At 44.7% G+C, this 23,897-nt stretch overlaps 3 protein-coding genes across 6 annotated transcripts; 1 reads left to right on the top strand and 2 right to left on the bottom strand.

Moving 5' to 3' along the window:
- Positions 1-358: 358 nt before the first annotated feature.
- On the top strand, positions 359-4,524 carry amdhd1 (amidohydrolase domain containing 1). Of its 2 annotated transcripts, XM_010887162.5 has the most exons (9): positions 359-476; positions 1,186-1,263; positions 1,461-1,567; positions 1,686-1,750; positions 1,825-2,102; positions 2,245-2,470; positions 2,587-2,805; positions 2,886-3,046; positions 3,479-4,524. In XM_010887162.5, the coding sequence occupies exons 2-9, from the start codon at positions 1,217-1,219 to the stop codon at positions 3,582-3,584; spliced, it is 1,209 nt and encodes a 402-aa protein (XP_010885464.2). In that variant the 5' UTR covers positions 359-476; positions 1,186-1,216; the 3' UTR covers positions 3,585-4,524. The 2 variants fall into 2 exon arrangements, with proteins under 2 accessions (XP_010885464.2, XP_010885463.2); XM_010887161.4 differs by lacking the exon at positions 359-476 and having other exon boundaries at positions 734-1,263.
- A 48-nt stretch (positions 4,525-4,572) lies between these two features.
- Positions 4,573-9,675, bottom strand: LOC105020272 (tetraspanin-9). 2 transcript variants are annotated; one of them, XM_020042970.3, is made up of 9 exons: positions 9,385-9,675; positions 8,821-8,869; positions 8,099-8,178; positions 7,494-7,685; positions 7,329-7,403; positions 7,091-7,192; positions 6,858-6,989; positions 6,620-6,703; positions 4,573-5,235 (listed from the first exon to the last, which is right to left on the bottom strand). In XM_020042970.3, the coding sequence occupies exons 3-9, from the start codon at positions 8,159-8,161 to the stop codon at positions 5,164-5,166; spliced, it is 720 nt and encodes a 239-aa protein (XP_019898529.1). In that variant the 5' UTR covers positions 8,162-8,178; positions 8,821-8,869; positions 9,385-9,675; the 3' UTR covers positions 4,573-5,163. The 2 variants fall into 2 exon arrangements, with proteins under 2 accessions (XP_019898529.1, XP_010885458.1); XM_010887156.4 differs by having other exon boundaries at positions 9,396-9,675.
- A 107-nt stretch (positions 9,676-9,782) lies between these two features.
- On the bottom strand, positions 9,783-22,535 carry elapor2 (endosome-lysosome associated apoptosis and autophagy regulator family member 2). 2 transcript variants are annotated; one of them, XM_020042969.3, is made up of 22 exons: positions 22,334-22,535; positions 19,791-19,911; positions 19,398-19,587; positions 19,152-19,299; positions 18,832-18,921; positions 17,060-17,165; positions 16,761-16,910; positions 16,582-16,670; positions 16,299-16,479; positions 16,053-16,181; positions 13,722-13,812; positions 13,448-13,550; positions 12,920-13,057; positions 12,557-12,832; positions 12,172-12,345; positions 11,822-12,011; positions 11,601-11,697; positions 11,404-11,505; positions 10,919-11,045; positions 10,634-10,812; positions 10,351-10,513; positions 9,783-10,235 (listed from the first exon to the last, which is right to left on the bottom strand). In XM_020042969.3, exons 1-22 carry the CDS (start codon positions 22,469-22,471, stop codon positions 10,167-10,169), a joined length of 3,051 nt encoding a protein of 1,016 aa, XP_019898528.2. In that variant the 5' UTR covers positions 22,472-22,535; the 3' UTR covers positions 9,783-10,166. The 2 variants fall into 2 exon arrangements, with proteins under 2 accessions (XP_019898528.2, XP_010885460.2); XM_010887158.5 differs by having other exon boundaries at positions 9,783-10,238; positions 22,334-22,534.
- Between the last annotated feature and the right edge of the window lie 1,362 nt (positions 22,536-23,897).

Raw genomic sequence — 23,897 nt, 5'->3', positions numbered from 1 at the left:
GACCTGTTGTCTGATGTCCTTATGTTGGTGGACATTTCAGGCAAAAACTACCACGGTATAATTAAAGATATCCAACCATGGGTCTCGTGGCCCTCCCTGTTTAGATTTGCTCAACATCAAGGCTGGGCAAAAATGGGGTACTGCATGCTTGCTAACTGAAGTAGAGGACAGGAACCAAGAAAGCCAACTTGGAGACGCCCCCCTTTTTTATTGGGTTGGGGTGTCATATTGAGCTGCATTCAGTTCGTTTTTACTTTCTGTCTCCGTTTAATGAGTCACCCGTTTGTTTCTGTCAAAGAGGTCTTATCTGTATCCATGCCATTATGTGTCTGTTTCAGCATGAAGCCAACCCCACGTGAAAGCAGTCTATTTGGGTAAAATGAATTGGCTGGTTCCTCCCTGGCTGACCCACTTGAAGTTGCCTCAGAACGGATAAGCCAATGAAATCTGAAGTCCCACCAGACTAAACTAAAATGGTAGAAACTTTCAATAGTGAAGTCGATGGGAATATTTACGGACAGTAGAATTCTATGCGAGATTGAAATGGAACGAGATTATGCTGTTTAAAAAAATAATCAAACAGTTGATGTCAATAGTTTTTTTCTCCCCAAAAGTAGGAAATGTTATGAACAGCGTAGTAAAAACGCCAAAGTAAAAACGCGCATAGACTGTCCCTAGCCGAGAGAGACATGTTAGAACAGGCAAACAATGCCCTTAAGGCAATTGATAACGTTAATAATATTGCTTGTTATTGTGCTACCGCATGTTGAATACATACAAAATATCGGTGGCATTTATTAAGATAAGCAATTATTTTAAATCATTAGAAGGAATTGATAACCAGAGATTTTACTAGATTTTCAAAATGTCTGAATGAAATGTAGCCGTTCATTTCCCGAACCATAAGCGAGGCCCTATTCCACAATACCACACATTCATTTAAGTTAGCCTGTCAATCAATGTTCAGTACTTAAAATTTACAAAGAACCGCCCCTATCTTGACTCGTACACTTTGAACCTCTGTGCCTTCAAATATTTACTTTCCCCCTAACCAGTGAATGATAGTGTAGCGACATTGAAACCTTGGTGACTTACACTACTTCACATATTTTTTTTCCACTTCAATTTTAAAATGTCTAACAAACTTTTGGTAAAAAATGCGAAACAGGTTGTTTTAATTTGCAGCAACGGTGAGAAGTTTCTTACGAAGGATGGCATGCAAAAGCTCGGCGTGATTGAAGACAGTAGTTTGGTTATCGGAAGGTCAGTTGAAACATCTTGCGTAAGGCTGTATTTTTTGCAATATTAGTTGGTTAGAACCAGTTGAGGGGGGCTGTCAATTTTCCAGAACATTGAGGTCCAACACATGCGCCACAAACTGCGTAAAGGCAAAGCCTAATTATGTCTGTACCAAATCTTATTAAATTGTTGATTTAGAATATTATTTTTTTTCTGTGCAGCGATGGTCTAATAAAGGAAATTGGCCCAGCGAGAACCATTGAGGTCCAATATGCAGGAGCCTTGTTTGATGAGGTCATCGATGCAACGGGCATGTGTGTCATTCCAGGCAAGTATCACAGAAATACAACTGGGTCAAGAAGGAACACTGATTCAACATGTTCTAATCATCTGAATATAGAATTGGCTTAAACAGAAAATATCTGTGCACGTCAATTGTGTTTCAGGATTGGTTGACGCACACACCCACCCCGTATGGGCTGGAGACAGAGTGCACGAATTCGCAATGAAGGTAAATATACCCCCTCCCCCACAACTTGTGATGTGACCTGAGAGGTTTCTAGGTAATGCTGTTTGTTCCTCCAGTTGGCCGGTGCCACCTATATGGACGTGCACCTCGCCGGAGGTGGCATCCACTTCACCGTAGAGCATACCAGGGCTGCCCCTGCCCCCACCCTGCTGGCCTCTCTGACAGAGAGGCTGGGCCGTATGCAGCGGGCAGGCACCACCCTGGTGGAGTGCAAGAGCGGCTACGGCCTGGAGCTGCAGACAGAGCTGAAGATGTTGGAGGTCATTGAGGCGGCCAGAAGTACCCTGCCAATCAATATATCGTCCACCTACTGCGGAGCTCACGCCGTACCCAAGTACCGAACACAAACTCTCTCCGACACGCCACTGATAGCACGCCTTAGACTCCAGAACATGCGCCTCACGTCCATACCACACCGCCGCCGAGCAGCCACCCGGCGTCCTCTTATAAACCCGCCCCTTCTGATCTTGTCCCAGGGGGAAGACGGTGGCCGAGGCGACGGAGGACATTCTTCAGGTCCAGCTGCCGCGGCTGCGTGAGCTGGTGTCAGCGGGGGTCCTGCGGGTGGACAACATAGATGTGTTCTGTGAGCAGGGCGTGTTTGACCTGGCCTCCACATGCTCCATCCTGAAGGCCGGCCTGGACATGGGCCTCAACATCAACTTCCACGGGGACGAGCTGCACCCCATGAACTCTGCTCAGGTCCGCGTCATTGAACCTGCGTCGCTGTTACTGCGGCAACAGCTGCTTTACTACCCGTGGTTATAACTGTCTGTGGTACTGTCCGCCTCACTTAACCATTTCCATGTCCGTGCTAGCTGGGGGCAGAGCTCGGAGCCTTGGCCATCAGCCACCTGGAGGAGGTGTCGGATGAGGGCATCGCCGCCATGGCGACAGCCAAGACCGCAGCCGTCCTGCTTCCGACCACGGCTTACATTCTTCGATTACCTCAGCCTCGGGCCAGAGACATGCTGCAGGCTGGGGTCATTGTGGCCCTGGGCAGCGACTTCAACCCTAATGCATACTGCTGCTCTATGGTAAGTGCCGGAGGAGGAGGAGGGGCCAGAGTTGGCGCAAGGAAATGGCCTCTGTAGCTGTCCTAATGTCTCTGTCCCAGCCCATGGTGATGCACCTGGCGTGTGTCAACATGAAGATGTCCATGCCAGAGGCTCTGGCTGCCGCCACCATCAACGCAGCCTACGCCCTGGGTCGTTCTCACACACACGGCTCCCTGGAGGTCAAGAAACACGGTGATCTGCTGGTCCTCAACGCGCCACGGTGAAGTAGCGCTCGCACACACACTGCTCAAACTCCTAACACAGTGCTTCTCGACTGGTGGATCTTGACCCAAATCAGTTAAAATGTTTTTGATTTTTTATTAAGATCTCTTATAAAGACAAATTCTAGTGGACGTACACTGACAATTTAATTCACTTGGTGTTCTTAAAAAAGAGCTCAGAAACATTCAAGTATACGTACAAAATATAACTTCTATAAAATATAACTTTCTCTCTTAACGTCGCTGCACTTACTGTGTATAACCTGACTGAACTTAAGTCATAATGGAAAAACCAGTTAAGAACCATTGCTAACCAGTTAAGAACCAAGAGCTAACTCATTTCAGTGGTCAGGTGGACACCAGCGTACAGTTTCCACATGACTTGGTGCAGATGCGTGTGGACTGACAGTGTTTTGGTGACGGCCCTGCAGGTGGGAGCATCTGATCTACCAGTTCGGAGGACACCAGGAACTGATCCGCCACGTTGTTATCAAGGGCAACGTTGTCTACAACAACGACAGAACTATGAGCACTTAGGTCGTGGTATGATGCCAGATTAGGAGAACCGACACGTTTCCCCCCCCAGCTCGTAGCCCCGCGGCCTGGCGGACAGCGGCGTGTTGGGTCACAGTCAGATAAATAGTTAATATTAACCACATGTTCTCAGGCAGTGGGACACCTGGTGACATTTGTGTTGGCTCTCCAAATGACTGTGTGTTTGGGTATGGTTAATACGTTTGTACCTTTTTAACCAGCAACCTCACTGCTTGTGGTGTCATCAGTTTGCACCATTAGGCTGCTGAACACCTGAATACTGAGTTGTAATTCTCGTTCTGTTAATCTTTCTCCTACTGTACACAACGGTCTTCCTTTTTGTTTAGAAGTTGCAAAAGTTAGCTAAGTCAACACAGGCGATGGGAGTTGATTATTTCAGTAATTATTAAATCTTTACAGAAGACGCTCTGCCTGTAGGACAGCAGAATTATACTACCAGATGATTTACCTGATAGGAACAATGTTTCAATGGGATGATTAGTCTAAGCCAGTATGATTTGACACCAGTCTCAGTAGAGAAACATGTTGAAATTGTATTATCCTTTTAAATGTTTTTCTGTCTTTGTACCGTATTTAGTCATGTTCTGTATTGTCAATTTTAAGGTTTTGTGTGGTCCCCAGAAAGTGTAGCTGTTACTTTTGGCAGTAGCTCAAGGGATTCTAATAAAATACATTAAATCCTGTTGCCTGTGCCTGAGAGTCAGAGAAAGACAAACGATTTCTCATCCTTTATAGGTTTTGGGTGCTGTCTGGACGTTTTTAGTTTGCTGAAATATGGAGGCCTCTAGTGGACAAAAACTACATTTTAGCGAGAGCATTGCCAATAACTTGTGCTATTTTAATGTAGTCAATTGGGTGGGACAACCAATTTCTTTAGTAGATCCTGTGTGACCCCATGATTTAGCCACTTTTGTTGAACACTTTTCTGGCGAAAACTTTGTGAAAACAGAGCGGTTTGGCGAGATGTATGGCTGATTAAGTACACATTTTAATATCCAACACTCAGACACATGCGGTTGAGTTGTTTGATGAGGCAAGGCCATAATCGCAAAGCACTCATTACGAAATAGCACTGGACATTATGGTATTAGCAGGAAAAAAATTGAATGGGGGAAAAGCATTTTGACAAAAAGCGTTGCTTTTATTGAACATCTCAGTAACACTGGTTTTAAAAGAATATATTCATATAATATATAAACTTCAATCTGTTGAAGGATTTCTAAGGCATGGCATCGAGCTTCTCCCTTTCCCTTTACGGTTTATTTTTGTTTATGTGTTTATCTTATTGTCTGTTCTCATTGAAAGGTGGCCCAGTCATTCTACTGAAGGGTGTCCCTACTCCCTAAACACAGTACAACCCCCCATAACGGAACTAGGGCTGGGTTATAACGATAATAAAGATCATTATTTAAAATAAAAACATTAATACTACCTTTGTGTGCTAAATAATACAAGGGGTGGGTAAATACACAAAAACCCTTTCTTGTGGCATGCGTGTGGTTCTGGTGTTTCAGTTTAGAGTATAATAAAAACAAAATACACAGGATTTGTCGGCGCGCTTCTAGGCTTCGTACTTCTTCCCAGCTCTGTGGATCTGCTGGTACAAAGTCATGGAGAAGGCCATACCCAGGAGCTGCAGAGAGGAAGTCACATCAGTCACACTGCAACAACTTAATTACATGTACATCTCTACAGAGCAGACTTCCTTGGCAACCGCTCTGCTACACTACTACTGTCAGACTGCGAACGCCTCCCTCCTGGGTTGCCATCATGTCCAGTCTCAATAATCGCCATGGTTTCGATTCCCAACGTTCCTGGTCTCACTGACATGATGACGATCGCCACACGACGCAAGAAGTGCAGTGTGGCTGAAGAGTCAGGGTCATCGATGACCTTTGAACTCTGACCTGAAGAATGTTAACTCGGGCATGCCATCCTGCTGGTCATCGAGAAGCTACTGGGCCTCAGTTTCTGCAGTTTTACTGTGAAACACCGGAGTTCATCTCCACGATGCATCTGAACCACCATTAAACATCCGCAGCTACAGTCCGGTGACAAAGAAGACCAGGTCTTCCCCTCCAGTGAGGCTTCCCATCTAGGTGTAATAATTGGACAGCCGCTTGTTTGAGGCACATGTCAAAAGTTTGGCCAAAGTTGAAACTGGTCACTGGATGGTTACGATCTAGCTGTCCTGTCTGTAGTTTTGTAACGCCCTTTCAGTTGGCACGTCTGCGGAGTGCTTAAAAAAGGCCATGTTTCTCACATATTGGCTTTAAAATCACAGTTTGGGCTAACCCTAACCCCTACCAGGCAATCCATAACTCTAGACCTCATCCTAACCTGTCACACATGCACCCCACACTCCTCCAAGTATGTCTGACCTCATCCCCACAGCAGACTGTGAACTATTGGGGATATTTTTCAGTGAACACAGCCTAGACGATATTTGGCTTCTTCATTTGACCCAATCCCTCTGCGAGAGATAACAATTTTAACTTCCCGGTTTAAGGACAGAATGACCAGATTTTTCAACTTTTCAGATTGGATCTAGCAACCTTTCAGTTACTGGTCAGACGCTCAAATTGCTGTTCTGCCTGCCGCCCCTATTTGTCTTAGGGTTTCTGTCGTGTTCCTCCTCAGTTGGAAGGACCTCAGAATGTCCGGTCTCATCCTGAGACACAGACAAGACTGAGCTGCTCAGAACACAGACAACAGCCCAGACAGACAGACAACAGGCCAGACAGACAACAGGCCAGACAGACAACAGGCCAGACAGACAACAGCCCAGACAGACAGACAACAGGCCAGACAGACAACAGGCCAGACAGACAACAGGCCAGACAGACAACAGGCCAGACAGACAACAGCCCAGACAGACAGACAACAGGCCAGACAGACAACAGGCCAGACAGACAACAGGCCAGACAGACAACAGGCCAGACAGACAGACAACAGGCCAGGCAGACAGACAACAGGCCAGGCAGACAGACAACAGGCCAGGCAGACAGACGCCGTACCTGTATGACCAGAACACACATGGCGATGGTTCCCAAAAGGTGTTTGTTGTCGTCCAGCCATTCTTCCACCTTCTCATAGCAACCCTGACAAGGGACAAAACATTTTTATGACATAACAGAAACGCAGAACAGGGCCGCGTGCATGGCCAGACAGATGTTGACAAACACACAGAAACACACCGAATGGATGTAGAAGACCCACCATCTTATCGAACAAACACCACACAAAAATACTGACCCGTGTCCACAACTGGTTGGTGGCATTCCGGCCACAGCCCAGGGAGATCTCCTGGCAGCAGCGGTCAGGAACCACCTTCTCCTGCAGCGCGGCGTGCCAGTCTGTGTACTCATTCACCCCACAACAATGCCACTGACACAAGGAGACGGGAGACGTGTTCACATACCATTGGTGATGTGATCTGGGGTTTTTTGTGGCAGGTTCATTACTCATTAGGTGGGTATGTACCTTACCTCTGACTGGATGGTGTCCCAGGCGTTGCGGAGCCCAGCGTTGTTATCAGTGTTGTACAGAGCCAGTCCTTCTTTCAGGTCCCGTCTGGCGTTCTCACTCACCTGGCCAAACATATGGTGGATCGTGGGAAATTTAGCAAGAGGCACACACAGAACTATGGGAAACGTGAGCAGGGACCATAGTAGGAGTGATGAGCCGCGTTTGAATTGACAGGGGGAATCTTAAGGAAAGTCTTACCCTGTCCGTGTAGACAAAGAATAGGATGAGAAGGATCAGCTCCGCCAACAGAATAATCAACAATGTGATGAAAAACTACAAGGGAGAGAGGCAGCTGTTGTTTCCAATGAGGCAAACAAAGTAGCAAAGTAGTGCGGTTCATCATGGGTAATGTAGTTCACTCACACTCAGCAGCAGACACTTGTTCTCCTTGATGGCACCCAGGCATCCCAGGAAGCCTGTAACCATGATGACGGAGCCCAGGGTGATGATGAGGTTGGCCGCGGAGATGGAGGGGAACGAGGGCGACAGGGTGGCAAAGCTGCCCTGAGACACAGACAGCCACACCCCCACACCCAACAAACCACAGCCCCCCAACTGAAAGAGGGATCATAACATAACAGTAAATAGGTGTTGCCATTATTCTATGAATATGATATTTCTAATTATAAAACAGGTACTTAGAATCTTGAAAGTTTACAGCTGTGGTACATACAACCGTATAACATACCCTAACCATTCTGTAGTCGAGTTGCTTATTGGTTTATAAGAGCAATACGGAATCTCAGAGGTTTACGGTATATTGCCAATATACCACGGCTAAGCGCTGTGTCCAGGCACTCTGCAATGCCTTGTGCCTCAGAACTTTTTTAGCCATGGTATATTGGCCATATACCATAACCCCTTTTGCCCTATTGTTTAAATAGAATTAATAGAAAAATAATAGTGCTGAATCAGGCGATCAACCCCCTTTTTAAAACGAGTTCACCATCTATAGTGTAATGACCTACCCAGAAGAGCAGATTGAAGAGGAACAGCATGTATTTGACACAGCAGAGGCAACCACGAGCCATGGTGAAGCTGTGAGGGTCTGCAATGGACAGGGCACTCTTTATGTTAATAGAAGTGTAGACATTTCAAAGCCTCAAACTAAGAGATCAATGTTGTTAGGATAATAATTTTCAGCCTTGTACATTATCAGCAATTAAATGCTATTTAAATGTCCGGAAAGAATATTCCTAAATAACACGATTGTTTAGGATTTAAGGTGACTGGCATTCAATGAAATGAAACATTACTTTCATTATCATATAAAGCTAGGTTTTAATGTCTTGCACAGGGACATAACAGTGTAGGACCCAGGTGAAGTAAAGAAAAAAGGGATTTCTAGGTGTGCTATGAGGCATAAGGTACATTCTTAAGTCTGTTACTCATGAAAAATTGTTTAGCATTAATTTCACTTGTTTAACACTATAACCTGGGATTTCCTGTAAATAGTTAGAGACTACTTTTACTGTTTGCATGTTATTACCATTTAACTACCATCCTCAACAGGGTTTTACATGTACGTGCGTGCACTGTTAACCTACAGATTACGAGCCTCCGCAGGGTTGCAGAGCCCCTTGTGTTCAGTGAAGGTATTAGCATATATCCTCGGCACAGGTCGGTAAAATATGAACAACTGGATAGCATCCAAATGAATACAGTATACATCTCTCAGGAATAAACTTACCACTTAGATAAAGATTCAGATGGGGCCGTCAAGAGTTCAGCGGCAGGACCTGGAACAAAAGTACACAAAACACTTTTTGTATTGGTAAGACCTTTATTTTGAAATTACGTATTTGAGCCAATACTAGTGTGGGGGGCTATGAGAGACAACCGGGGAGGTATCTAATAAAACAGGCCATTTACAGAATAATAAATCACAGATGGCACCCCATCCCTAGTAAGTTGTATATTTTCAGTGAGGATCATATAAGATAGTGCGATTGTTCGTTTGACTGTGTTTTTTGTTCTAAAATATGTGGGAGGCTATATTGTTATTGTTGTAGCTGTTAAAACCTATTTGGCTATCTCCAAAAGTAAACAGCGACGTTCAAGGGTTTTTGACGAACATTCAGATTTTATGCTCTTAAATCAAATGACTTTAGTCGTGCCAAGTATTCAACAGATTGTACAGGCAAGTATGGAAGTTACGTTTATTGGAATTACGCAGATGGCAAATTAATGCCTAGGCTATTGGAACGATTTAAAACTTGCCCTTAACAGCATGGCTACAGACCAAATTCCGTACCGTAACTTTACCAGCTCGAGTTCAGCTCATCTTCATTTCAGCCATCTCCCGAGATCGACCTGGAAAAGTCCTATATCCGTGTTTGCAACGTAGAGGAATAGATACCGCAAAAACTTCGTGTATCTTTATGTATAACTGAACTTTACTACAGTCGTCGATGACTTCAGTATTTTTCCTCGGAATGGCGGAAACTGGTCTGGAGCTGGTGTCGTGACGGCAGGGAGGGTATTGTAAAATAAGCGAATGACGTTACTGCAATAGTGGTATGGGACTTAGGAGGCATTGCATTTAATTGGATTTCTTTGTTTTGGGATTTTTTGGGGGGGGTTTCATGGCACATTTCATTTGAAAACAATCTCTAAATCTGCACTATGTAGCCTAAAATAACTCCACATACATACATGGCCACAAAGCCAAGTGAGAATTTAATAAAGATAAATTATAACAACATTAATAAGTATACTTTGGACATGACTGTACAGATAAATTCCAAATGACGTTACAAAATATACAAAAACAGTGACAGTTTTTTTCATTTGCAGCCCTTCAATATCCATGGCATAGAGTTTTTATTCCCCTTTGTGGTAGGGTCGATGGGGCAAACCACTTTCCAGTTTCAGTCAGAATCTTGGTAATATATATCCTGCAGAGGTAACTGGAGAGGCTGGAACCAAGATGAATTCCGAGGAATAAGCAGGGCCCAGGAGACACAAAGAGGACTGGATCTCAGTGCCAACCATACCAACTCTCCATCTTTTTCCCCTCTCTCTTTACGCGTTTTGTTACCCCCAGACCCATCTCTCGGACTGGGATGACTTCAGCTGGACCGACTCACTGCTGTCTCCTTCGCCCTGCTGAAAAACAGTTAGCACGATAAATGGCATACCATCAACACCCCATACACCTCCACTCGCACAGGGTTAACACACTACACCAGGCCTGTGTTTTACGCAAATGCACGGGTACCTTGTTAGCAATCGCCCTGAGCTTGCCAAGCAGTGAAGGTTTGTGGGAGTAGACGACATCATCCTCAGGCTCCTCCCCTTCAGCCAGGGCACAGCTGTCGGCTGCCGGCAACTCACACTCCTTATTTGCGGACATCACCAACCGAGAGTACTTGTACTCAAGCCTGACATAGCCGTACAGAAACACAGGACACAGATTAGCAGGAGAATGGTATTACTGTCTGTTCTTTTTTTAAATTCCTTCTCTGCGATGGTTATTCCACTAACAGGTGTCAGTCACTCACCTCTTATTTTTCTTCCAGAAATAGCAGGTAAGGGAGACGAGCAGCACAGCCAGGAAGGCCCCTCCTCCCACCCCCACCTTTAGCCATAGAGCGATGGCCTCGCAGGGAGCCGAGGTCTTTGCCGGCAGGGAAACACCGGAGGTGCACAGTTTTGGCTCATTCCATACAGACAGAGTCTCCTACAGAGAGACAGGGTCAGTGTGATGGAGACAGGGATATGTAGAAACGTTAAGGGGAAACGAAGTGGGGTGTTTAGGAGTGTGGAGGGGGAACAGGGGTGGTTACCTGGACCCCTCTTTTGCAGGCTCCTTCTATCTGATGATAGTCGTCGTGGGTGCAGAGTGGACAGGCGCTCCCACTCTCCCACAGGAAGTGAAACGTACAGCCATCGCAAGTCCCTGCAGGGCAGGCACTACACACACACACACACACACAATAAAACAGCACTGTTGGCCTTTCGAATAGTGCAATGAGCTAAGGCCCTATATTACAAGAGTATCACCCCGGATTATGGTGGGTGGGGACTTGCGCTCTGTTGGGCGTGCTGTTTTAGTGAACTTGAGCATGCAGTGTTCATCAACACAATGTCCAGGCGCGGTAGGTCTCGGAGGACATATGTCCCAATCTTAGACTCTCTCAAGCCTGTAGATGACTGCTGTGATTAGACAAGGTCGCAACTAATTGAACATCACATATCTAGAAGAAAATAAACAATCTATATTTCCAGCGGCAATGTCAGGCAGAGGGTCAAATGTGTGTGCGAGGTGTACCTAGGCACTGCTAGTTGCCCATGGTCGGCTTTCTCTGGGTTGCAGCGTATCGTGATGACTGCACTCCGACCCCGCTCACACGATGCCGTCGTCTGAGTTGACCTGAGAAAGACATGTTCAACCACCCTGACTGTTCTTCACTGGAACCACCGCTATGAACATGGTTGGCATCCGCGTCCAGTTCTACACTTGCCTACCTGTAGAAGAAGTTGATGTCTGGAGTGCCTTTTGGGTTGTCAGGGTAGAGTTCTGGTCTGGCCTTCACTCCGTCCAAAACACTGTCCACTGTCGCTCCTGTGAATGGATGGATGTACATCAAATGTATGGATGATAGTTGTTGTAGAATCATTGCCTATACAAAGACCTGTTTTTGTGCATCTTGGTATCAGTCATATGAATAATTCCCTTCTTATCTTACCGAGGTAAGTATCAGCCAGACTGATAGACTGGGATGCCAAGGCTGTCCTGAAGCCCCGGCCATCTGCAGGAATGATGGTTGATTGACAGATGAAGCTGTCCACGGAGTTGACGAATTGGGGGGAGTCACCTGTCAAATCCTTATTGGCCAGATCGGTGACATTATCTGTGCAGACAGCCGCCATCTTCCCCTGCAACAGAACCCACACACAAACACACGTGTATTATCTTGTTCCTACGCAGATATGTGTTAGCCCGCGCCCACATGACCTTTAACCTCTACAGCTAAGTGTATTTAATGTGTTTACATACGGAAACGTACGGACTCAGTGCTGCACACGTGCGTTTTACCTGGTGTCCGCAGAGGCTGATGTTAAAGACGTGGAGATACTTGGTGCCTTTGGATGTGAAGCTGGGGCCATTGGTGAGCGAGGCCACAGCACTCAGAGAACTGAGGTCATAGGTCAGGGTACGGTTGTTCTCCATGTGACTGAAAGAGCAGTCGCTGTAGCAACGAGAGTGCTCCTGGGAGAGAGAAGCATAGTATCAAGTCAACAGATCAGACAGACACACACACACACACACACACACACACACGATAACACACAACCAATTAAAAGCACTCAGTCTCTCAGTGACCATGTGTCCTGGCCTGGAGCAAATCTGTCTTCTAGTTATGGCCTGAGGTTATAAGGCTTTTAAATGTTAAATGTGTGTGTGTGTGTGTGTGTGTCACCTGGTTACTTCTGCTCCCAGGTCCGCAGGGCAGACAGGCGTCCTGTCCGTAGGTGTGATGACCAGACAGGTAGGTGTCGGGAGGGCACTCCTGGCAGCGGTTGGTATCTCGGTCGATGTAGAACCCGGCCGGGCATGGAATACATGACGACGAACCCGACCGCTGAGAACTCTGGGATAGCAGGGCGCAGGCTCGACACGCAGACGCCACGCCATCCTGGACGTTGGTCACAGTCACGGAGTAGAGCTTCACCACATCAGCGATGTACAGACGCACCTAGATACACACGGTTAAAGTACATTAACGTGTATGTATGTTGTAGTGTGTGTGGTACTAGTGGATATGTGCAACGTGTGTACTCACGTCCTGAGCCTGGTTGGTCCTCTGGAAGGCCCATGTGTACGATACAGATGCGTTCCTGGTCATGATGTGCGTGTAGGACTGTCTCTCCTTACTGCCCTCCCATGACTCCACCACTGTGGTGCTCTTCCTATTCATGTCCTGCAGGGGGCGACACACACCGGGTTTATATGGCATCAAACATCTCTTCCACAGTGACTCGCAGCAAACATCTCTTCCAAAATCTCACTGATGTACTGTGATTTTGTTGTGTATACTATGTACTGTGACAAATGTTTGCTATTTTCTTCAGTTTGCATAAGTTGTTTTAACAACTGTGTCAACAACTGTTACATTTTGTTAAATATTTCTCTAATAACTATGAATCATAGGTCACCGTGTCGAACTGGTTCGTTAACACTGCATAATGTTGAGTTGGGTTATATTGATTAACTGGCTAATGCACTACAGATATTGGCAGTAACCGCTTTTCCATTAGCTCCTAGACCCACATACACACACACTCAGATGTCCTCTCATATTTCCACGCACCATCATGAAGTAGAGCTCACAGTCGGCAGAGCAGATTGTCTCGAAGACAAAAGTGATCCGGCCAAACTCACTACCCGTCATCCCAGCGAGTGAAGTTGGCAACCTGACGGAGCACACAGAGTTACGGCTACCCACACACGCACACGTGCTGAAACGCGCAGACACACACTCACAGAGGTAACACAAATAACGAACGCGTTGCTTCACAATGATCATAGCCAGGTGTTTAATCCACCCACCTGACCCGTCCTAACCATATTACACGCAGTCTTACTTGAAGCCAGGAACATGCAGGTTCAGGATGAGGTAATCGTTATCCGAGCCTCCAGCGCCGCTGCGAATGTGGTCCCCTGCCACCTCCCAACCTGTACAACAACATACTATTGTTATAACACGTTCTACTGAACGTGTGTATTCCAGAGATTTGCCAAAATAAACCAAGACAGCCCACACATTATCTTTCCCCAATAGAGTTTAGTGAAGCTGAGCAGGCAAAACCTAGGAAATGAGGTGGGCAGAACCAAACAATTAAAAAGTGGTCATTCTGAGCATTCTAGTCTAGTTTCTGTTAGGAGACGTCCACTCTGTGAAGTGTGCCACGTGTAATATCTAAATGCCCAGCACATTGTCAATTAAAAACCACAAAAACTTTAGTGAAGGGTATGGGTAAAAAAGTGTACAAAAAACATAGTCCGCACTTTTCATAACTGAAAACTATGAATTCAGGTGAGATAACTTTTGGAATGTCGGCCGATTCTATCTTTCCCCATAGGATCCATTACCTGGTCACTGGGATTCCGCTCCTCATAGGGAGTAGAAAGGGCAACCGGATGTCACCGATTTATATTTGCCTCCAGTTTATTATTTCGCTCGTTGTCCATATAATATACAGTTAGGTCCGGATATATTTGGACACTGACACAGTTTTCATTATTTTGTCTGCCACCACAATGGATTTGAAATGAAACAACAGAGATATAAAATGAGATATATTTGAAGTGTAGACATTCAGCTTGAATTCAAGGATGTTGAGCATAAATATCATATAAAATGTTTAGGAATTGCAACCTTTTTCATACAGTCCCCTCATTTCACAGGCTCAAATGTAATTGGACAAATTAACACAATCATAAATAACATTTTCATTTTTAATACATCGAGAATCCTTTGCAGGCAATGACGGCTTGAAGTCTGGAACACAGGGACATCACCAAATGCTGGGTTTCCTCTTTGTGATGCTTTGCCAGGCCTTTACTGCAGCTTTCTTCAGTTGTTGTTTGTTTGTGGGTCTTTCTGCCTTAAGTTCTGTCTTCAGCAAGTGAAATGCATGCTCATTCGTATTGAGATCAGGTGATTGATTGCAGAATATTCCACTTCTTTGCATTAAAAAACTCCTGGGTTGATTTCGCAGTATTATTTGGGTAATTGTCCTGCAAAGTGAAGCGCTATCCAATCAACTTCGCTGAATTTGGCAGAATCTGAGAAGGCAATATATCACTACACTTCAGAATTCATCCGGCTGCTTCTGTCACATCATCAATAAACACTAGTGACCCAGTGCCATTGGAAGCCATGCATGCCCATGCCATCACACTGCCTCCACCGTGTTTTACAGATGATGTGGAATGATTCGGATCTTGAAACGTTTCAAGCCTTCTCAATACTTTTTTCTTCCCATCATTCTGGTACAGGTTGATCTTAGTTTCATCTGTCCAAAGAATGCTGTTCTAGAACTGGGCTAGCTTTTTTAGATGTTTTTTGGTGGTCTAATCTGGCCTTTCTATTCTTGAGTATGAATAGTTTGCACCTTGTGGTGAACCCTCCATATTTGCTCTCATGAAGTCTTCTCTTTATTGAATACTTGGATAATGATATGCCTACCCCCTTGGCTGGATTTTGTGAAGGTGTTTTTCTTTATCATGGAAAGGATCCTACGATCATCCAACACTGTTGTCTTCTGTGGACATCCAGGCCTTTTTGTGTTGCAGAGCTCACCAGTGTGTTCTTTTTTTCTCAGAATGTACCAAACTGTTGATTTGGCCACTCTCTAATTTATTTTTAATTTTTTTGCAGCCTAAAATGGCCTGTTTCACTTGCATTGAGAGCTCCTTTGACCGCATGTTCTGGGTTCACAGCAACAGCTTCCAAATGCGAATGCCAAACCTGGAATCAACTCCAGACCTTTTACCTGCTAAGAAATAATAAAGGAATAGCCCACACCTGTGCATGAAACAGCTTTTGAGTCAATTGTCCAATTACTTTTGGTCCCTTGAAAAACAGGGGACTACATATTAAACAGCTGTAATTCCTAAAGCCTTCCTCCAATTTAGATGTGAAGAGCTTCAAATTAAAGCAGAGAGACTGCACTTTAAGCCCTTATTCATTATTTAACTGTAACTTGAATATATTTTGGTAAACAGCCAAAATAACCAAACTTGGGTCAGTGTCCAATGATTTCCAGACCTAACTCTATATGACATCCATACTCAGGGACACCACTTTTAACCTAAACGTCTAGAAGGATGTTCATATCACACGTGTTCACTATAATCCATCCTCAGGCGTATTACCGCATATTACATATCTGGCCATGTTTCTGTCTCACCGTTCATGTCATCGCATTTGTTGTTGCCCACATTGAAGCAGGAAGTCTTCATGTTGGAGGGAAGGACGTTCCACCATTTATACTCATATCCCAGCACTGGTTCTGTTCCTGCTGGGCACTCCTCACAAACTGGGACAGAACCGCGCACCGGACAGGGACATAGTCAATATGCAGCAATACGATCATAGACGCAATTGTGAGTGTATGTTCATTAGGACAAATGTGTTCCTGGGTCTTTGTGCAAACCTGAAGTGCCGTCAGAGTGCGTTCCAGGAGGACAGGGGAAGCAGGTGGAGTCGTTGGTGTTATAGTAACCCGGGTTACAGGGCGGGCATGCCTCTCTCTCCCCTGTAGGGGGCAGCACCACAGCACCGGTCACATTCTCCTCACAGATCCTTGGCTCCACCCACCTGTACATCACCTGCGTCTGTCACAATGGAAGACACTGGGTGTTACAGAATGGGTTATGTACATCCATGTCTCATTTCTACGATCGCAAGCGCGTTTGTGCTGGTCGATCACATGTTACCTTTCCCTCGCTGTCACAAGCTGTGTGGATCTGAAAATAATCTTTTTCTGAACATGGAGGTCTAGTCTTACACTCTGACCATCCCTCATCTGATGGGAGAGAGAGAGAGAGAGGGTATTTTAATGCTGATACATTTCAATACATTGTATTGTGCGTGTGTGCATGTGTGTGCTCCATACGTGAGTACTGCATGTCCAGGCAGGGGGTACACGAAGCAGCTCCCTTGTTGGATGAGGTGTTCCTGGGGCAGGGCTGGCAAGAGGAAGAGCCAGGGGCGGAGCTAAACCAGCCAGGTCGACAGGGGAAACACTCTGATGTGTAGGCAACACCTAGACACACACAGACTCTCCGTGAGTCCAGGATCCGAGACTGGGTTGTTCGTAAAATAGGTTACACATTCGATACTACACTGCCTGGCTGAGATAATACTACGTGTACGTGTGTGTGGGTAGGGGGTATCAGTACGTATGTTCTTTACCCTCTATCTGGATGTTCCTGAGCAGCACTGGTTTGACCATCTTCCCTCCAACCAGGATCCCTGTTGTCCTCCAGTACAGGATGTTAGTGCCAGATTTCAGATTCACCTGAGTCACACAAAAAGAAAAACACACATTCACACCAAACACCAATGCACTTATCCTACAGTGGATATAAAAAGTCTACATACCCGTGTAAAAATGCCAGGTTATTGTGATGTAAAAGAATGGGACAAAGATAAATCATGTTACAACTTTTTCCACCTTTAATGTGACCTATAACGTAAACTGTGAAATCTTTAAGGGGGAAAAATTAAAAACTCACAATAACCTTGTTGAATAAGTGTGCACAACCTTAAACTAAAACTTTGTTGAAGAACCTTTTGATTTTATTACAGCACTCAGTTTTTTTGGGTAGGAGTCTATTAGCATGGCACATCTTGATGTGGCAATATTTGCCCACCCTTCTTTGCAAAAGTGCTCCAAATCTCTCAGACTGCGAGAACATCTCCTGTGCACAGCCCTCTTCAGGTCACCCCACAGATGTTCAGTTGGATTCAGGTCTGGGCTCTGGCTGGACCATTCCAAAACATTAATCTTCTTCTGGTGAAGACATGCTTTTGGGGATTTGGATGTGTGCTTTGGGTCATTGTCATGCTGAAAGATGAACTTCCTCTTCATCTTTCTAACGGATGCCTGAAGGTTTTGTGCTAAAATTGCCTTGTATTTGGAACTGTTCATAATTCCCTTCACCCTGATTAAGGCCCTGGTTCCAGCTGAAGAAAAACAGCCCCAAAGCATGATGCTGCCACCACCATGCTTCACTGTGGGTATGGTGCTCTTTGGGAGATGTGCAGTGTTGTTTTTGCACCAAACATACCTTTAGAAATTATGGCCAAAATGTTCAACCATGGTTTCATCAGACCATAACACATTTTCCCACATGCTTTTGCGAGACTAGATGTTTGTTTATGCAAACTTCAGCTGGGATAGGATGCTTTTCTTTGTAAGAAAAGGCTCCGTCTTGCCACCCTACCCCATAGCCCATTCATATGAAGAATATGGGAGATTGTTGTCACATGTAGCACACAGCCAGTATTTGCCAGAGATTCCTGAAGTTCCTTTAATGTTGCTGTAGGCCTCTTGGAAGCCTCCTTGACCAGTTTTCTTCTTGTCTTTTCATCAATTGTGGAGGGACGTCCAGTTCTTGGTAATGTCTCTGTTGTGCCATATTTTCTCCACTTGATGATGACTGTCTTCACTGTGTTCCATGGCATATCTAATTATTTTGTACCCTTCTCCTGACTGATATCTTTCAACAATGAGATCCCTCTGATCCTTTGGAAGCTCTCTGGGGACCATGGCTTTTGCTCTGAGATGAAACTAAGAAAATGTCAGGAAAATCCTACAAGAACAGCTGAACTTTATTTGTGATTAATCAGAGTCACTTTAAATGATGGCAGGTGTATAATGACTTGTATTTAACATGAGTTTGAATGTAATTGGTTAATTCTGAACACAGTCACATCTACCGTTATAAGAGGGTGTGCAAACTTATGTAACCAGGTTATTGTAAGGTTTTTATTTTTCACCCTGAAAGATTTCAGTTAGTTTTTCAATTGAATTGTTCACTTTATAAGTCACATTAAAAAAAGTTCTGACATTATTTATCTTTGTCTCATTCTTTTACATCACAAAAAACTGGAATTTTAACAGGGGTGTGTAGGCTTTTATCTACTGTATAACCCACACAGACTGTCCACTGCCCACTCACCGTGTGCATGTCCCATTCTCCGTTGGTGGTGAGTTTGATCCACTTCTGGTCCTCTGTCTGGGCCATCTCCTGGCACTGCTCGTTCTGGACCTGAACATACGTCACAACGGTAACCAATCAGAGTAATACGTGGCATGATTCCCTCGCTTCCAATCAGCAGCCTGTTCGCCTCACCACAGAAAAACCCTAGCTTTCCCACATCTATTGACGTAAATCCCTTTAATGTCAAACCACTGATATAAAACAAAAAACCAATTGTACTACAGAAATACCGTCCTAGTGTTCATCTCTATGGTAAGCAGCTGTGAGGAGAAACTCACATAGAACTCAAAGAAGATGTTGTTGTCGGGGTACTGGTAACTGAAGGATACGGAGCCCTGCTTCTCCAGATGCACAGCGTACACCAGAGACACCGTGCACTCATCTCGACTGGACTCCAGGTACACACCCTGCGGGGTCCACGATGAGCTGGCCCCCCACACAGACAGAGAGACAAATCAGAGGCAGGGTACTGTGTGACCATATGATTAGGTCAGTGTGTGTGTGTGTGTGTCTGTGTGTGTTACCTATTACAGGCCTGGCTCTCCTCTCCATTGGGTCCGGGGTCCATGTAGGTGGCCAGGCTGGTGAAGCCTGTAGGAATGGCGTCCCATTGGTCGAAACGCACAGCGCTACCCAACGAATAGGAGCCGGCTGCACATGGCGTACATTGCTGAGAGGACATCTCTAAAAACTTGCCTGCCGCACATGAGAACGCTGACGGACAGGTAGAAAGAAGTGTCACACACGACGCCACAGACACATCTACATGTACTAAGCATAACATCTTTACCCTCCATGTCAACTGCCATCTTCAAACGGTCTCTTGAGAAAAAAGGTGCTCACCTAAGGTGAAATAAAATGCACCCAGACACACACACACACACACATACTGACACACAGACACGGGCAATGCTCACAGCAGTCAGTTCCTCGGGTGGGAGTGGGCAGGCCTGAGCAGGTGCCCAGGTTGTGGGGGATGGCCACCCTCCAGCGAGACCCTGTACTGTCACACTCTGTATATTCATAGTAGTAATCTGTCTGGAAAATACACAAACCCACAGCAGCCCTATTAGAGCAGTATAAATACATTCCCTTGGCAATCCGTCAGGTGTCCAAATAGATCCATCATCATTGGACGCATACATATTCAGTAACAGAATAGATTAAAAGGATATCCTTTCAGTGACAGCCAATATGCCAGAATGCCGATGTTAATTAAATATTGTTGTAGAAAAACAGCATGTACCAAATTAATAGAATTCACTTCATAAGAATAAATAAAAGTTAACATTATGGCACTCCCAGACTTCCCTGGGAAGGGAAGTCTGGGCATCTCTGCTTAGACTGCTGCCCCCGCGACCCGGCCCCGGATAAGCGGAAGAAGATGAATGAATGAATGAATGAATTATGGCACTCTGGTGGAAGCGCAACTTGTCATGAGTGAGGGTTGGGAAATAAGGTGAAAGGAAATCTTTGAGAAAAACAGAAACCAGCAGCCAATTATCACATACATTGTCATGTTACGGTGTCTAAACAGCCCTGATTCTGTGCCAGGCGTGTGGTTTTTCTCCTGTATAGGAAGTCAGTCATCTGTATTATTACCGCCTATCTTCAACATGTCCGTTGGCACATTTTGTGTGTAGAAATACAGTTGTAAACAAGTCAAATCAGTTTGTTCCAATCTTACATCACAAAAAAAGACATTTTCCTAATTGGACTGGACAGGGCCTAACAAAGTTTGCCAGAAAACCAAACATTTTTAAAAACTGCGTTGTTAGGACTATGTTCTACCTAAATTAAATCGACTTGGACTGCCACTTTATGTACACAACACAAATGATAAGTGAGAGCCAGAAAGAGAGAGAATAAGTGAGAAGTGTGAGAGAGGGAGGGAGATCAACCCAGAATATACCAGGAGAATGAGCAGTGTGGATCTGCTGCCAGTAATGCACCACTTCACATCCCTTACCGGGCTGCCCCCCCCACCCCCTCCCAAACCTTATGTTCACCCAGCTTTGCCATGGCATTCAATCAGCACCACAGAGAAACAGCACACTGCCACACAACAAATGATTGCATTCAAAGTGTGTATATGCTGTTTATGTTGCCCTTTAGGCTAAATGTGGGTATTTGTTTGGGAGTGTAAAAGAGGACGAGAAAGAATGAGCACGAGTGTTTAATGGTAGTGTGTGGAGTATAGATAAGGCTGCGCTCTGTTGTGTCGTTAATCACCTTTCCCCAGCTCTGCTAACATGTATTGTACTTGTCATTTCCAAATAGATATTGGAAACATACTCAGATACCTGGAAACATACTCAGACAACTCACAATAAACACATTAGGTGAGGCCAGAGGCATGTATTGAGATGAATGGCTTTGGGGGAGGCCATATTGCCAAGAAGAGAGATATTAAAACGGTAAAGTTGTGTGCACCTACTTCCCCAAGGTAGCTGGAGTCTTGGGCTGGGCAGATGGGCAAATATTGCTAAGCTATTGTTGGGAATATGGTAGCCTGCAGTATTAGAAAGTGGAGCTAGATAAATGTGAATTGACACTATTGTCATTCGTCTCCTGGTGACTCATCATTGTCACCATGGATACAGAGAACGAGGGCGACAGTTTTATTTTTGTATTTTGTGTGCTCGGTTTAATCGTTACAGTAGAATTGTCCATGGTGCTGATAGGACAGCAAAGTTCGTATTCAAACAAAACATTGATTGTACACATCTAGCCCAGGACAAATAATAAAACACAATACGTTTCTGTTTTATATAGCCTATTGGATGGATTCGGCCTTCCATGTCGTTGTTTTCTTAGCTGATGTAATAGACATAACAGACAGGCCTACATGTCGGGGAAAAATAGGACCCTTGCTGTTTAGCAGCTCAGTTTACATCTTACTCTGGAATATTATTCTGGAATATCGACGGGAGGCAGAACAGATGAGAAATGATACCAAGCGGTAATCAATGTGCGGTAATCATATCGTAGGCTATCCGCCAGAAGAAGTAAGCAAACCCCGCTGTACATGCAAACATGCAACGGACCGTACTAGTCTTATTCCAAATTGGGATTTGTAACTTGGCTTATAAAGCAAGGATCCTGACAATATTATGGAGCTAGTCGGATTTAAGCCGATAAGAAAAATAGGCGGCCAACACATTTTAATCCCACCACAAAGAGAGCTACCATAACATATCCGTGCAAATAGACCGGCCCTATATCACAGTGTTGGGAGATTGGAGACAAGTACGGTACAGCCTTTCAGGATTAAGTCATTCCTGATCGATATAACATTTAAAACATTTGCTTGATAGACGCGGTACATACATAGTTACGCCAATGTAGGCCGATATGCATAGTGCGTTTAAAGCCAATGCCATGTCATTTTTATTATAACGTCGTAACAAAACCACACAGTGACAGCCACTGCCGTTCCAGTCGAGCTGGACGCACTTACCTCGTTGCACAGGCGCAAGTCCCTGCTTGCGGTCACCCATTGTCGAGCGATGATGAATAAAAGAAAATTGACAAAACAGAACCCGCACGACTGTTCCCTCATCCTTGGTTTGTTTAGACAGATGATGAGCAAACGCATGAATGCGTGTGCGTGATTTTGGATACGGTGCCTTGTCGTCACGGATGTGCGCGCGCTCCTCTCTACCTACTTCGCTAAGCTGCGCTCAGAGCACTGATGTATGTATATCCTGGATTGCTGATGCGACTGGGTTTGAAGCGTCCGGTCGGCCATCTTGGTACTCCCAGTTTGTTTCGGCCTCCATAACAATTAACATAATTCTACACTATTTCATTTTAATATTTCCGATATAAAATGAGGCTTCTAGTGGGGAAAGTATTGTTAGAGATTTTTTTTTTAATACCTTTATGTAAGTTGAGTTTACATAATGCATTTTCATATATATATACACAATATCTCACAAAAGTGAGTACACCCCTCACATTTTTGTAAATATTTGAGTATATTTTTTCAACACTTAAGAAATGAAACTTTGCTACAATGAAAGGAAGAGTGTACAGCTTGTATAACAGTGTACATTTGCTGTCCCCTCAAAATAACTCAACACACAGCCATTAATGTCTAAACCGCTGGCAACAAAAGTGAGTACACCCCTAAGTGAAAATGTTGGTATGTATGTATGTATATATGAAACAACATATATAGGAAATATACATGTTATTTTCAGCGGATGAGGACGGTCAAAATGGCTGCAGCCTATCCCTATTAGTCATATGACATATGTGGAAACACAGTGAGTTCCTCGAAAGGTTCCTATATTTCCTGGGTATAGTTCCTGTGGTGGAAACGCAGCTGAAATAACGTGCTCGGTTCATAGGGTTCATCACAAGGATTCGGCTAAATTCTGTTAAACAAAGCACGGGTTAAGTAACACACAGATCATTAAAACTCAAATGTGTTTGTTATTAGGTCCCTATCGTTGTAAATTAGGCCAGTGAAGTACACTTAAATTGACAGAAATAGTATCAGTCATGATTGACAGACTGTCTAGGGCTGTGTTTACCGCATCTTAAAAAGGTACGGGTGACTAAAAGCGCTAAGCTAAATAGGCAGACAGAGAAGGGTTAAACAAGTGGTAGACCCTGGCCCTAGCACAGGACACCACACGAAACTCAGCGACAGGATAAATGCCTAAACTGTAGATGTTTACTGATTCCCAATTCTCCAGATGTGCCTCAAACAATAAAGGAGGGGCAAATGATGATGGGGCAAGACAAATGTACATTTATGCGATGCAAATTTGATTTTATGTAACTGATTAGCCTTCTATTTTTAAGGAACACAGGAGAGTGATGCCAGATAGATAGAAAACCATAAATCTGATGCTGATTCTACAGATATCAGATTATTCTGGACCTGTTCTGCGAAAAATTGAGGCTATACGGTCCACTACACATCCACGTTTCATCAGGTCCAAACTACTCTAAGGCACACTTATTCCAAGCAGGGTTAAGATTTGATGAAGGCAAAAATAAATAGCCTATAA

The sequence above is a fragment of the Esox lucius genome, chromosome 23 (genome assembly GCF_011004845.1).
Source record: "Esox lucius isolate fEsoLuc1 chromosome 23, fEsoLuc1.pri, whole genome shotgun sequence".
Lineage (NCBI taxonomy): Eukaryota > Metazoa > Chordata > Actinopteri > Esociformes > Esocidae > Esox > Esox lucius.
This window is presented reverse-complemented; position numbering and strand designations above follow the sequence as displayed.

Excerpts from the sequence above, each read along its gene's own strand:
- elapor2 (XM_010887158.5), bottom strand. The coding sequence starts at position 22,471 with ATGCGTTTGCTCATCATCTGTCTAAACAAACCAAGGATGAGGGAACAG. Across the intron at positions 12,012-12,171 it reads TCAGCCTCTGCGGACACCAG|GGGAAGATGGCGGCTGTCTG; the intron begins GTAAAACGCACG and ends GTTCTGTTGCAG. Across the intron at positions 11,698-11,821 it reads TCTGGCTGATACTTACCTCG|GAGCGACAGTGGACAGTGTT; the intron begins GTAAGATAAGAA and ends ATCCATTCACAG.
- LOC105020272 (XM_020042970.3), bottom strand. The coding sequence starts at position 8,161 with ATGGCTCGTGGTTGCCTCTGCTGTGTCAAATACATGCTGTTCCTCTTC. Across the intron at positions 6,704-6,857 it reads CCAACCAGTTGTGGACACGG|GGTTGCTATGAGAAGGTGGA; the intron begins GTCAGTATTTTT and ends GTCCCTTGTCAG. Across the intron at positions 5,236-6,619 it reads TGTGTGTTCTGGTCATACAG|CTCCTGGGTATGGCCTTCTC; the intron begins GTACGGCGTCTG and ends TCCTCTCTGCAG.
- amdhd1 (XM_010887161.4), top strand. The coding sequence starts at position 1,133 with ATGTCTAACAAACTTTTGGTAAAAAATGCGAAACAGGTTGTTTTAATT. Across the intron at positions 1,264-1,460 it reads AGTAGTTTGGTTATCGGAAG|CGATGGTCTAATAAAGGAAA; the intron begins GTCAGTTGAAAC and ends TTTTCTGTGCAG. Across the intron at positions 2,471-2,586 it reads ACCCCATGAACTCTGCTCAG|CTGGGGGCAGAGCTCGGAGC; the intron begins GTCCGCGTCATT and ends TGTCCGTGCTAG.